The 14,696-nt window shown below is 42.6% G+C and overlaps 1 protein-coding gene across 2 annotated transcripts in view; it reads right to left on the minus strand.

The window, feature by feature from the left end:
* Positions 1-561: 561 nt before the first annotated feature.
* The window catches only part of OSTF1 (osteoclast stimulating factor 1), a 58,387-nt gene continuing 44,252 nt past the window's right edge, over positions 562-14,696 (minus strand). For both annotated transcript variants that reach the window (XM_058695671.1, XM_058695670.1), the window contains 5 exons: positions 14,219-14,326; positions 13,224-13,273; positions 9,508-9,586; positions 6,838-6,936; positions 562-1,152 (listed from right to left, as the gene is read on the minus strand). In XM_058695671.1, coding sequence (XP_058551654.1) covers positions 1,094-1,152; positions 6,838-6,936; positions 9,508-9,586; positions 13,224-13,273; positions 14,219-14,326 — 395 coding nt within the window. In that variant the 3' untranslated portion in view covers positions 562-1,093. The remainder of the gene's footprint in view (positions 1,153-6,837; positions 6,937-9,507; positions 9,587-13,223; positions 13,274-14,218; positions 14,327-14,696) is intronic.

Raw genomic sequence — 14,696 nt, forward strand, 5'->3', positions numbered from 1 at the left:
GGCAAATGCCAACAGCCATGTCATTCTTAATGTCGTCGCCACCTTGATACAAAATTAGAATCTCAAATCAAGTGTCTTTCAGTAGTACAGAGGGCTTCCTGCAATATAAATTGATGTTTTAGCAAAAGAGGTTGAGTTTTTATGAGCTCGAGCCATGCTCTGGGAAAACAAATGCTATCAAAGTAAAAAAAATTCCATGGCTCCTGGCTACTCCATTACAGAAAACCATGGCGTCTTGTATGATAAGGAAATCAATTTTTTTCATCTTTCAGACCTTCAGCAGACTGTAATGAGTTGCTGAATTTCTTCATACTAAGTGTAACCTCAGAGATAAACTAAAAGACTAACGATGACTAACATGATGTATTTCATTATAAATATATCTTCTCACTGATTATGGACTCTAATCAAAGCCAATATATAGAGCTGAAAAGAAATTTGGCTATTGTGATTCCTTTGTGCTAATAAATACAAAATACAACTTAAAACATAAAATCAGCCTTCACCTAAACCTAAATATAAAAAGCAAAGAGTGATACCACAAAAAACAGACAAAAGGAATCCAGTCTCTTCAAATGTTTATTTTTGTCAGAATAGCTGACGATTTTCTGTTAAGCCTTTTGGTTCATTACTATAACAAGCATTTTTCCCCTTGAAAAACCCACTCAAAATATTTTAATCCTTGAGGTAAAGAACTTTAACTAAAAAAACAAACAAACAAAAAAAACACAAAAAAACTGATCTTTTTTTTTTTAAAGAAAAAAATTCTTAAAATTCCTTTAGCTTGATAAATAGAAATAATCTCTTCTTGTTCTACTCTGGTGAACAAAAATGTACTTTATACAGCAAAATATCCAGTCACTTATTGGCAAACTGAAGGTGAGAACCTACCCATTTACATGTTCTACTCAAACACAGTGCAAGACTTCCATGTTCATATAGACTTCAAAAAACAAAAACAAAAACAAAGAAACCCAAACCAAAAAAAACACCAAAAACCATAAACCGGTTACCAACACTCTTCTGGCAAAGACGAGGGTTTTGGAATGGCAAAAGGAACACAAGTTTTAGATCTCAAAGCTCCAGAAGGGAATTAATCTGAGTCTTCGTCATCAAGATACTCCTCGGCATTGCTTAATGTTCGAACAGCATCTAAAAGGAATGGCGGGAAGGCAAAACGGGAAAATTACAGATTGCTCACATTTGGTTTGCACTTTCAAAGCTCCTGTTACCTCAAGGGATCGTAATCTTTCCTCAGGCCCGGGGACTGTACTACCCCTGAGGATCTTCTTCAACTTTTGCTTTCCTGCCTGACTGTTCAGTGTCTGCTGTCCCAGAGGCTGACAAACGCAGCTGTCCGCTCATTCCTTGGACACGCAGAAAAGTAAAGCCCGTAGGCCGCAGGTACCATTAATCTACCTTGCACAAAATGCAACCAGCCACGTGTGCCGTGACCGGCACGGAACACACCGGACGCCCCTCCACTCGTCCAACCCCCTCTCCCAATGACAAGTGCCACATGTGGCTTCGGTCAGTCGACAGCCTGCAGCCTTACTTGAAGGCAAGATCACTGGGTAGAAAGGTAACTAATGAGGGGGGAAAAAAAAGGAAAAGAAGCAGAATGAAAACACAGAAGCTTCGGTTTCATCTCTAAAAGCACGGATAAATAAAAAAAAAAAAATTTTAAAAAAGCACAGATAAAGTATGCTCAGAGGTAAAAGAATGAAATAAAAAAAAAACAAAAACAGAAATCTGAAACAGAAAGAGCCGAACCCTACCATACATGACATCAAGCTTGAGCAGGGGTCAAAACGAAGACATCTCATCTTTAAATGGTCACCTATTCAATTGTCTATTTAAATGCCTATAAGCAACAGGTTACACGGGGTATAATTTCAGGGGGCAAACTGAAACGCGAGCCTAACCGCCGTCAGAGCTCAACAAGTGCATGTTATCATGGTCTCTAAATACTATCTTCCCGTGCTCATTGGAGAAATGACTGATTCCAAGTCTGGGGCAGAAAGCGTACCTCTTGTCATACCGTAAGACAAGGATGCTGTCAAAGAGAGCATCAAAGGTTCACGATCCAACCCGAAGAGGCCTCCACTAGCCAAAGAGGAGCTATCAATAGGGATACTAAATATAATGGATTGAAACACAGCAAATATTTCAACGTACATCACAGAGAAGCCACTAGTCCTCTCTGGAGAATGAGAAGAAACCAGCACATTATTTTGAAAACTCCTAAATAAAGGACAAAAATCAAGCCTTTATTCTTCTCCTACTACACAAACTATTCCTTGGAGTCATCAGACCATGGATGAAGGGCAATTTTTTTTATAGAATGTTCCAGCTGATAACTGAGACAGGAGTGACAGAACTAGAATATGGCCATTTCACAACTGTTAGTGAACTAATGGATCTAGACAACGATCATCAATGAATGCTAACATCACAGGATGAGTGACAGACAGGTAATACGTGCCTCTGATGAAAGAACACAGCTTTCTTCATGAAGCATTCTTCCATCTACCCTTTCACAGACACATAAAATGTAGAATCTAATCAAACCTCTAGATCTAACACCAAATGACAAAAATACAGAGGAACCTTTAGATCTAACACCAAGTGACAAGACTACAGAGGAAAGAGGAACATGTCAAACACCCTGGGAATGCATTTATGCAATGCCTAGACTGAGAAATTCAGGAAAACTGACCCTGCTTCTTTAATAAATAAATAGCCAGGCTAAAAGAAGAGGGGGAGAGGAGAAGGAAAGGAAACAATGATTTAGGAGATGTATCTACCAATCAGAACCTGACCTTATTTAGACCCTGACTTAAACTGTAAATAAAGAAACAGATAAGTAAGCCAACAAAGCAGAAACAAACATGTATAGGAAAAAATGGTGAATCTGGACAGTGACAAGATACTTGAAGATATGAAGCAATTATTAATTTTAGGTCTGCTAGTGATCATGTAGCTTTGCTCAGTCATTATCTTTACAAATTTAGGAAAATCATTATAGAGAAAAAAGAAAAGGACAAGGGAGAGTTGGTACAAGGGAGGTAGAAACTTATACGAGAAGGAAAGATTCGGATTCAAAGAAGTGGATATAAACAGAACAGAGGCAGCCTTGAATAATTTCACACCAGCTTCCAAACTACTAGAAATCTCCAGCTTGTCTGCATTCATCTCCATCCTCCTTACGAGAAGTTCTGGAGACCTGGGAGGAATATACTTTGTTCTATCCCACGTACACGTACAACTTCAGGACTGGCTGTAGACTTTTTGTCTTCTTAAGCCACAGACAAAAAGACCGTAGCAAGGCTCTTTCCTACTCTGCTTTGCTCCTACAATCCTACGTGTTGCCCGCTGAGGTAGTCTTGGGCCTCCAACGGTTACCTCGGCGCTTTATTTCAACCTCGTTTCTCCTGTTAGCAAGAGAAGAAGGCTCGCCATGCTGCAAACTCTTACTGAATGGAAATCAAGAGACAGGAACGAGCCAGGAAAATAAATTCCTTCTCCTTCCTTCCTTTTATGGATTGCTCCCAGGCACAGTTTCTCTGGAATCTTCTCACATGGCCAAGTGCTGAGGAGCTCCGTCTCTTCATAGCCCATCTTGGGCCGTGACCATCACGGTAATGTAACTCCTAACCATGCCTCCCCGTTCCCCCCAGCTGACTTCCATCTCTCCTCAATGTCACTGACCTGAATTTGCACATTCCAAACCAAGTAACCAAGTACTAGCACTTAAGACAGACAGTCAAACAAACAAACCATAAAGGGTGGAAAGACAGACACAGTAACCTGGATAAATCTCACAGGCATGGCATTAAGTGAAAAGAAGTCAGACACAAGAAAGTACATACTGTTTGAGTCCATTTATATCAAGTTCAAGCACAGGCAAAACTAGGCTGTGGTGAGAGAAGAGGAGGACGTGGAGGGGTTTTCAGGGTATGGAAAATGTTCTCTACCTTGATCTGGGTTGTGGCAAATAGGTGTAAGCACAGTTTAAAAAAAAAAAAAATCAAGATGTAAACTTAGGATTTATATACTTTACTTAATATAAATTATACCCCAATTTGTAAAAACTGGAAAAAGAATTTAAAGTGTTGACTCCTCAAGGTGGGGCTGAACCCCGGCCCTGCACACATGTCCCAAAGTTACCCTTCATGGTAACTACAAAATGTGACTTGTTTTTTCTCATTAAAAAATCCAAGATGAGGGGTGCCTAGGTGGCCCAGTCGATTGAGCATCTGACTCTTGATTTCGGCTCAGGTCATGATCCCAGGGTTGTGGGATCGAGCCCCATGTCAGCTTCATGCTGAGTGTGGAGGCTGCCTAAGAGTTTCTGTCTCTCTCGCTCTCTCTCCCTCTGCCCCTCTCCCCTGCTAGTGCACTCTCTCTCTTAAAAAAAAAAAAAAATCCAAGATGTGCTTTTAAAACTGGAAAACAACATCAGAATATACTTTTCCCAGTCTAGAGTTCGTGCTGGCAATTAGCCAAATGGCCCAATATTCAACTCTTACTCCAACTAAGATCACAATACAAATTCAGACTTTTCACTGGACGATTGAGGTAATGAAGCAAGAAAAAAGAAAAGAAAAAGGTAACGTGAAAACTGAAATATGAAAATTCATTTCTTGCCTCTGTGTCAAGCCCTAAGATTACCTCATTGATGAGTCCATTATCTAATCATTACACATTTAGGAAAGTAGACCAAAGACACTTAGTGTGAACAGAGCAGAGGAGACCTACCTCCCAGCCCTGTTCTACAAAGACTGCAGAAGGGTGAGGGAAAAAGAGCAGATGTGCCTTCCCAGCTCGGGGTGCCCAGATGGAGGCTTCTGGGTGCAGCTCTCTGGGGTCTGAGCAAGCGTGGCATTCTCCTTGCCTATCGTGATCAAGCTCATAGTGTACATGAGGCTCTGATAACCTTCAGCTCCTAAGAAACCTTACTCCTCGGTCAGGACATTCTGAAGGTACCCATAGAACAACAGGAAGTCAGTGGCAGAAGAAGGAAGTTGGGCCATAGTCCTACTTCCTGACCCAACCAAGGCAGCAGGAAGGAAGAGGTCCGTGCCAAGTAAAAGCATCTCTCCTACATGGCTGCATATACACTTCTCAATCAAAATGTAGCTGGGGAGCACCACGGAGCTGGTACATACTTTCCCGCTCACTTAGCAGACCCTCGATCCATCTATGCATGAGTAATTACTTTAAAGAAACACCAGCTCTGCCAGTGAGCATTCACCGCTGAGATAATTAAGAAACCCAAGCCGCTTAGTGGTTTACACTACATCGGAACTGAAGTTAAAAGAAGTAAGAAACTGAAACAAAGACAGATCTGGAGTAAGGAACAAAAGGAACAGCAGACTCGTGAGGAGGGCTATGACGGGAATTTGGTGATGGGCAAGGAGGATCATTCTGGGAAGCTCCCTTGGCAAGTCATGAAGAAAGGAGGACTGTTTGCTATTTTTGATTAACTAAAGCAGGAAACCAGAGGTCTGACTGTATTTTGTTGCTTCCGCGGGAACAGGGATATGGGACAAGGTAACACCACCTCTTCTCATAAAACAAAGGGACTTAAGGAAGAGAGAAGCTTTCCAAGGGTTCCAAAACGAATGGGAATGTGATTCATATAGGAAAACAAACCAGTACCTCACTCCACAAGCTCGGAGGGTGACAACGTCCTCAGATTAAAGTAGAAACAAAAATGTACTCAGCCTCTACGCTAGAAATGTCTCAGAAGTTGTTTTGGTGACTCTCCACCAACATGGACCAGGCTAAACTTTAGAGACTCTAAAAAGCAATACTAAAGAGGGTTGGAATGATGAGTACCAATGCTCACTAAAGACATGAAAAGCGAGTTCTCCATTATACTAGTTCCATTCTAGAAAACGGTGGACAAGATGTATCGATCATTGGCTTATACTCCAAAGTGGCACGGAAGTGCCAAACACGAGATAAAAGTAGAGGAAGGCTTGAGAAGTGAGGGGGGAAAAAAAAGATTGAATGTCCCCTCCAGCCAAAACATCTTGTATTTTTCGTTTTTCTCCCTCGGGGTTCCTCAGGGGCCAGGAGGCTGATGGTGGACGAAAAGGGAGAGACAGGAGAGGAAAATGAGGAGGGGTAAGGCACACCGCCCCCCAGCATTTTTTTCAGGGGAAGCATTCAGTACATTATGTACAGAGAAGTCCAATAAACAGCCAGTCTCTGAATAGTAATCATGAACAATGCAAGCGTGTTTCACACCTTTTCTTTAGCACCTTTTCAAAATAACCACAAGGACCTTTCTTTTTTTTTTTCCAACCCCATCTCCCACGCCAATAGATATTTTTATCTCGAAGAATGTATACCTAAACTTTACCTTTAAAAACCACCCCACGGTCTGTAAACAAACATCAAATTGGTTATCAAGACCGGAATAATTCTGATCGTAGTTTACTGATACTCTCGTTTAAAACAGAGATAAAATATAATCATGGAGCTCTTCAGTGCTTAATTGAAAAATAAATATTTAGAGACAACCACTTGTAAAACCATATCCGGAACCATGGTTCTCTGATAAGGGCTCTACTGGAAAGCAAGTGATTACGACCTGATTGCAAGGAACAAAGGAAACACACAAAAAATACTAAAAGGCCAAAGTCTCTTCGATTTGCTTGCATGAAGGCATTCTTCAATGTTGCACGTTCCAAATGAGACCCAGGATATAAAATCTGACTTCAGAACCACATGAAGAGTTTACCAAGAAAACGTTTCCCCAATTCTAAGATGGTAAATCTTAGTCATGATGGTGTCAGAGGAGAAAGAAGGATCGAAGGCAAATACCTGTTCCCTGTTTCTTTTTCAGGAGAGACGCACAGGCCGCATTGGTGGCCATGTCCAGGGCCAGCTTCTTCTCATTGTTTCTCAAGTCTGTTCTTGCACCTTCCCCAACACAAGAAAAGCAAGTCAGGTGTTTTTGAAGAATCTGTAGCAGCGGACTACAGATTCTTCTTCCCACCAAGACGAATCACTTTTGGCCAAACTAACTAGAGAACCATTCTGGCCCTGAAGTCACCTTTTTCAAAACAGTCAAAGCACGTTTGGCGTCTTGAAATCAGGGCGCTTGCTGCTGCGTCCCAGATAATTAGGCACAATTAAAATAGAGCCTTTCCTTTCAAATCCTCAGACTGCTGCATGTGACTTTTCAGGGGGGACTTCACTATCCCCGAGGTACCTCCTGAGTCAGTTGGACTCCAATATGTCTTGGCACGAGTTTTTAGAGATTAGTTTAACGTACCCTTTGCTTCTTGAGAGAAGCCCGTGTGGGTGGTGCCTGCCGGGATTAGTATTTCATATCTGCCAAGTATACTCTTGTGCAAATTAGCAGAAGAGTAACACCATAAAACCTAGAGGCAATCCATTGTCCCCAAAGCACATCTTCTACTTGCGTTTTGTCCGGGTCTTCGTGGTGATAAAAATTACATCAGAATTCGTGGGTATATTTTCGTTGCCAAAGCTTCACCAATGCAGAAGTGTGCTGAACAAAAGCATACGTCCCGTTTCGTCCCCTGACTAACCCCTCCCTGCCCCATCTTCCAGTTTGTCTGGGGGAATCCATTCCCAGCAAGTGGGTATCAGTCCTCACCTCCCTCAGGTGCAGGAATGCACTCACAGACATCTATGCATATATATGTAAAATCACACCACATATAACAGTCTGTAACTTGATTTTTTTACTTAGCAATATATGATGGTACTCATTCCTCAGTAGTACACATAGCTCAATCCATGTAAACATTTGTAAGTATTCAATTTTGTGGGCATTCCAATATTTATTTAATAACTCTCCTCTTCCCCTATCGAGGGACACTTAGGCTGTTCCTTTACCACAAACAATATTGTTCAGGTAAATCTCCCTGAACACCAGCTTTCTGAAGTATGGCTTCCCAGAAGTGATGCTGGGATATAAGGCTATGTATATTTTTAATTCTGCTAGCTACTGTCCGATCGCTGTCCAAGAAGGCTTTACCAATTTATACTTTCTGCCACAGTACAGGAGAGAGCCATTTTGCTTGTAATCTCATCCTCTTCAGGAAACAAAAAAATAAGTGTAATGAAACTCAAAGGGACAAAAATACTGAGTCAAGAAAGCATGGTTTGTTTAATTAGGAATATGGCGACCGTGTCTAAAAATCTCTCTCATGAGACTTAGATCTGCCCACAGCTAAGGGTCTATAGAAACCTCATTCGCTCATTGGGCCACAGGGAAAAATTCCGGAGGGTTAAGAGCTCTGTGACTGATCATATCTTATGTTAAATTGCACTTTAGAACCCATATACATGATTTCTTTCAGGACAGGAAATGTTCGGAGCCAGCAAGGCAAGAGAAGAAATGACCATTTCCTGGGTCCCTCTCAACGAGTGCTACCCAAGAGAAATACGATGTGAGCCACATGTGTCATTTTAAATATTCTAGCAGCCACATTTTCAAAAGGTGGAAATCGTTTTAATGACATATCTTATTTAACACAGTAGATCCAAAATGTTACCTCTGTATCATATAACCGATATAAAAGTTATTGCGATACTTTACGTCTTTTTTTTTTCCCCTAAGTCTTTGAAATTTGATGTGCCTGTTACACTTACAGTACATCTTGGTCCAGACCATGCTCATTTCATGGGCTCAGGGGCCTGTGTGGTTAGTGGCAGCCAGCACAGACAGCCCAGTTCTCAGCATAACCCTTAGGGGGCACCTCATGCTGTCTGATCTTTTGTACCTGAGATGTACGTCACCAATGTCCTTTAAATAAATGACATGTCCTCTCTATATCCCACAGCATTGCTGTGAGGATCCCTAATGAACATGCATCCATAAGACACCTTGGGATTCAAGCATCTTACATTATAGCTTCTGGACCAGGACGCAGGACAGGGAGATATGCCTGGCCCTCTGTAAGGACTAATATTTATGTGACGGATGGATGGATGGATGGTCAGTTCATAATTTCACTGTCCCCTCTTGTATAAAAATAGGGAATCGAGGTATCTTCATCTTCCCCGTACTTGTAGCGCCTGCTCAGATCAAAGCAGGACCTTATAGCCACAGCATCTTTCTTATCTGTCAGGACTTCCCTTGTGAACAGGGGCCTCAGCACCTTTCCCCTACAGCTTTCTGAGACAGCATCTTCTCTGCACGGGTGCACATACGCACGCCTTTCTCCAAGGACCCTTTAATCCCGCAGAAATATACAACAAACTCCTACGAAAAGTAATATATGTAATTTTAAAGCTTACCAAGCTTTTAACGTAAAACTAAAAATTTAACACGAATCACCTCACTACTGTAATTTCATCTTATTGTAACAACTCTGTGATACAGACAGAGTAGAGGTTAAAATCCCAGTTTCAAAATACGGAGCCTATGATTCTTCCTACTATTTCAAATAACGTAATTGAACACAGCCTGTTTTTCCAGGGTGAGCAAAGGCCAGACAGATGGGGCACACGCTTTACCTTTTTCCAGAAGCAAGTGGACAATATCTGCATAACCTTTCCAGGCAGCGGCGTGCAAAGCTGTGTCTCCCAACTTGTTCTATGGTGATTTAAAAAGAGAAAGCAGTATTTTAAAAAGAGACGGTGGGTTGAAAACATGCACGAATTCAGGTTTACTCCAAGCAAACTCAAAGTGAGAACAAGTTATAAAGTCATATAAAGTTCCCGAGAGAGAAAGGAGACTCAAGGGATGAGAGAAAAGTCATTTGGGGGGAGGGGATGGATGAAAGAGGAGAAACGGACGTGGCAGAGCAGAGGGAAACACCAGGAGGGAGCAAGCAGACCTGCCCCTGCAAACCTCGCAAGAAATCAGGCCCTGGCGATGCCCGGAGACGCTGGAACGAGCATGAGGCACGGGACTGGACACAAGAGTGCTGGATGCGTTTATAGAAATAATCAGGGGCACCGGGGTGAGTCAGTCGGTTAAGCATCTGACTCTTGATTTTGGCTCAGGTCATGATCTTCTGGTTCGTGCGATCGAGCCCCATGTCGGGCTCGGTGCTGACAGCGGGGAGCCTGCTTGGGATTCTCTCTCTTCCATCTCTCTCGGCTCTTCCCCAGCTCGCGCACGCGCACACTCTCTCTCTCTCTCAAGATAAATAAATAAACATAAAAAAAAAAAAAAAGTAATTAGATCACCTTCCTCTCTCCTTGCTGCCAGGTGACCCAGTGCGGATGGCAGGATGACCCTGTCGAAAAATGAACCAGGTAGTTTCCAAGCTCAGGGGACTCGGGTACAAGGGAAGGTGGCAATAAGGCCAGGAACTAAAAGCAGTGGGTGAGCTGAGACACCTACAAATTGAGCGGTAAGACTCCTCTCCCAGCTGCCTTTACCTACCCTGCTGCCCCAGTGTATACAGCCTAGCACCTGCAGGCAGGGAGCTGGAGGACAATCCTCTGGTGGAGGTGAATAGCCCCGCATGTGGAGGGGGAGAGCATACTCACGCTGACATCTGGGGATAACCCAGCACAACAGCCAGGACCTTTCCACCTCACCCTACAGAGAAGCCCACAGCCAGTAAGCCCCATGTGCAGGCAGAACTTCCAGTCACCCTTAAACATGACTGGAGACACAAAGATACTAGGTATTTGAGGAAAGCCTCTCATATTTGAGAGAAGATTAAAACAAAACGAATGGATCTCAGAGGGAAAAGACACAGTACAGTGAATGGCAGGAAAGGTTTTAAAAATATAGTCAAGATACAACATGATATACAGCATCATGCAACAAGAAAAGAAGCTATTTAAAAAGCAATAATCAGCAGGGCACCCGGGTGGCTCAGTCAGTTAAGCGTCAGACTTCGGCTCAAGTTATGACTTGGCCATTCATGAACCTGAGCCCCGCGTCAGGCTCTCTGCTGTCAGTACAGAGCCTGCTTCAGATCCTCTGTCCCCCCCACCCCTCAAAAATAAGTAAAAAGAAGAAACGTTTAAAAAAGAAAGCAATCATGAGAGTAAAAGAGCTCATAAGTAGACAAAATTCTAAGATGCTGCCCAAGATCCCCGCCCCCTGGGGATCCACCCCCTGTAAAATTCCTCCCCCTCAAGTATGTATGAGACTAATGAATATAATAGGATATCACTCCCATAATGCAGTTTCTAATCAGTTGACATTGAGTTCATCAAAAGAGAGATTATACTGGGTGGGCATGACCAAATCAGACGGGCCCTTTCCCAAAGGTATAGCTTCAGAAACACAATTTCCTAGTGACTTTAAGGAAGAAAGCAAACAGCCATGTTGTGAAATGTCAACGGAGAGGGGTGATCTCTGAAAGCTGAGGTCCAGAGCACTGCAGGTACAAGAAACTCAATCCCGCCGGCAACCTGAACGAACCTGGAATGAGATCTGAGCTCCAGATGAGAACCTGCTTCTGGCCAATACCGTGACTCTGGCCCGTGAGACCCTGAGCAGAGAGCCCAGCTCTGCCATGCCCAGAATTCTGGCTTACAGAACGTATAAGGTAAATGTGTGTTGTTTTAAGCAGCTAAGCTTGTGGGTTATTTGTCACACAGCAATAGAAAACCTAGGACACTGAGGAATTAAAAAGGTAACCAAAATAAAACATAAAGCTAAGAAAATCTTGGGGTGCCTGGGTGGCTCAGTTGGTTAAGTCTTGATTTCTGCTCCAGTCGTGATCTCATGGTTGGTGAGTTCGAGCCCCGAGTAGGGCTCCACGCGGACAGCACAGAGCCTTCTTGGGATTCTCAATCTCTCCCTCTCTCTCTGCCCCGCCCCTGCATACTCTTTCTCAGTTTCTCTCTCTTTCTCTTTCTCTCTCTCTCAAAATAAACACATAAACTTAAAAAAAAGGTAAAAAATCTCTGAGAAACACTAAAATAACTGGAGACTCAATAAGAGGTCCAACCTAACTACTAGTGGGCATTCCAGAACCAAAGAATAAAGACAATGGTCAATAACAACTAGAAAAGAAACAGTAGACCCTTTCAGGCTGAAAGAGTCCACCACCTTTACTGGGAAGAAACACGCTGAAGCACATTAAGAAATTTTAGAACATCAAGGACAGAGTAATGATTCTAAGCAACAAAAAAGCAGATCACACACAAAAGAATGGGAATCAAAATGGCATCAAACTTCTCAAGAGCAATCCTAAAAACCAGAATACCACAGAGCCTTGCCTGCGAAATTCTGAGGAAAATCATTTTCAACCTAGAATTCTGTCAGCCAAATAATCGATCCCTAGGTCCCCTTTCTTAGGAATCTTCAAGGATGTTCTTCAACAAAAGGAGAAAAACACGGGATCCAGAAAAGTGAAGACACACCCCGGGAGAAAGGCGACAGTAAAGAGACGCTCAGAGCAGAGATCGAGGATGAGGGCTTTGGGAAGTACCATTCCAGGGAGAAAAAAGAAATTATATCAAGAGAACGTTAAACAGTGTGGGAATCTTAATGAGATACAAAAACCAAAAACCAGCGAGGGGCTCCTGGGTGGCTCAATCGGTTAAGTGTCCGACTTAGGTCATGATCTCATGCTACCTGAGTTTGATCCCTGCACTGGGCTCTGCACGGACAGTGTAGAGCCTACTTGGGAGTCTCACTCTCTCCTCTCTCTCTCTCTGCCCCTCCCCCACTCATGCTTTCTCTCTGTCTCAAGATAAATAAACCTCCAAAAAAAAACTATTCTCAGCAAAATAAAAGTCAAGAAGTACAGAAACAAAAGTTATACAAGCAGCGAGCAGCATTTAAATATTTAAATAGCCATAATACTTGTAGGCATCATAGAGTAATATAACCAAAAACTGGGGCAGACCAGAGGAACAAAGGGTGGGCACTGGCAGATCAGAGTTGCGGCAGCTGATAAGCTTCAACCTTCAGATGGGACACTGAAACATTTACGAAGATGATGACTTAGGGGACAGCCCCATAAGCATCTTCCTTAGTAACATGAAGGCAAGAGTTAAGAGCTAAACGCTGAGAAAGTGACATATGAGAAGGAACATGGTAGGTGTTTTGGGCTTTATGCAATTTGGACTTCGGTACAACGGTACATTTTTAATGATGCACTTCTACTACTTGGATTAAAAACTGTATGAAAGATAATAAATGGGAAAAGGTCAGTTCAAGGCACAAAGATAGGACTTTCCATGCCCATAAGCCACACCACGAGAGCAAGGCAGGTGTGTTAAGTGACCACCAACTTCCGCATAAGCGATCTTACCTGTTGGTTCAGTTCAATGTTCGGTTGAGTAAACAGCATCTCCACTATATCTGAAATAGAAAAGGTATTTTTCAAGAGTGCAAAGGAAAAGGCTGACAAGACTAGGCATAATCATTTCAAAAAGACAATTGATTCTTTAAAAGAATCTTCAAAAAAATCCTTGCAACAAATTTGTTAAAATTTACGTAAATACAAGACTTAAGAGCCTAAAAAGTAGAATTATCTAAGGAAAAATCGTGTTCCAATAATTTGGCTTTTGCATTTTTCACATGGCAACTATTATAGAAATATCTCTACATTCACCATGACACTTTACAGTCATTTAACGAATCTGCGTTTGTTAGCTAAAATGAGATCGGCTTCTTTTGGGGAAGAGCCACGAACTGTCCTCTGGCTATGCTGTTTAGTTTGTTGGGTGCTGTTTCTCATTGCCGTCGTATTTATTTTGTGTGTGTGTGTGTTGTAGGGAGAGGGGGAAAGAGAGTGGATGTGGCAGATTTGGGGTCAGGCTGAAACAGATCTAGAAATTCCATTTGTTGTATTACTGATTGCAACTGAGAAGGCTGTCCACTCAACCACTAACGGACACAAATGCTGTCTTTCCCCTGAATCTAACAGCATGCATTAAACATTCATGTAAACCATGAAAACATGTCTTGGGAAAGGCTAAGCTACAGCAGTAGGCAGAGTAGTCACTTCTGCCCCTTTCTTCTGTCAGATTAGATAGTGGGGTTTGTGTTGACATTACTATGGTTTTCCTGTAACCTCTCCAAGCTCAAGAGAGGAAAGGAAGTTCCCACTCTTTCAAGTGAGAGAGGTCCATGCAGTGGGCATCCTACCTACTGTTTTCCAGACCTCCCGGAGCAAGGTTTTGGCCGATCTTCTATAGGATGTGAAAAGCATAATTTTTGTTTCATTTCTGTAAACCCCACTCCCCCACCTGAAGCACATTTTCAGCAGCATGGACATCGACAGTAATGAACAGAACATAGTACCTTTGTGGCCCCCGTGGCAGGCCCAGTACAGGGCAGTGCTTCCAGCTTTGTCTAAGCCATTCACACCGACTCGGTTGTCCAAACACTCTCTTAACCAGCTCAAGTTGCCTGAAAAAGTTTTACGTTTATAAAAGCACAAGAAAGAGGGTTTTGTTTTGCTTTGAAATCCATTTCATCCTCCATACATTTCCACCTAGAATGGATTTAGTCAGCAAATCTGAAATTAAGACCTCCTCGGTAATGCATTCATTATGGTACATTTTCACTCCCAACTTATTCATGAAAAGCCTTAACGACAATTTGGGGGGGGGGGCGGGATGTGAGGGGAGGTAGAGTAGGAATGGCTTAAGGGACACAAATTATTTGTCACAGTTCTGGGAAGTCCAGGATCAAGGCGCCAGCAGATTCAGTGTCTGGTAAGAGCCTACTTCCTGGTTCACAGATACTGTCTTTCCACCCCTTCAACAGAAAGAGCAGA

This window comes from Neofelis nebulosa, chromosome 12 (assembly GCF_028018385.1).
Source record: "Neofelis nebulosa isolate mNeoNeb1 chromosome 12, mNeoNeb1.pri, whole genome shotgun sequence".
In the NCBI taxonomy this organism is placed as follows: domain Eukaryota; kingdom Metazoa; phylum Chordata; class Mammalia; order Carnivora; family Felidae; genus Neofelis; species Neofelis nebulosa.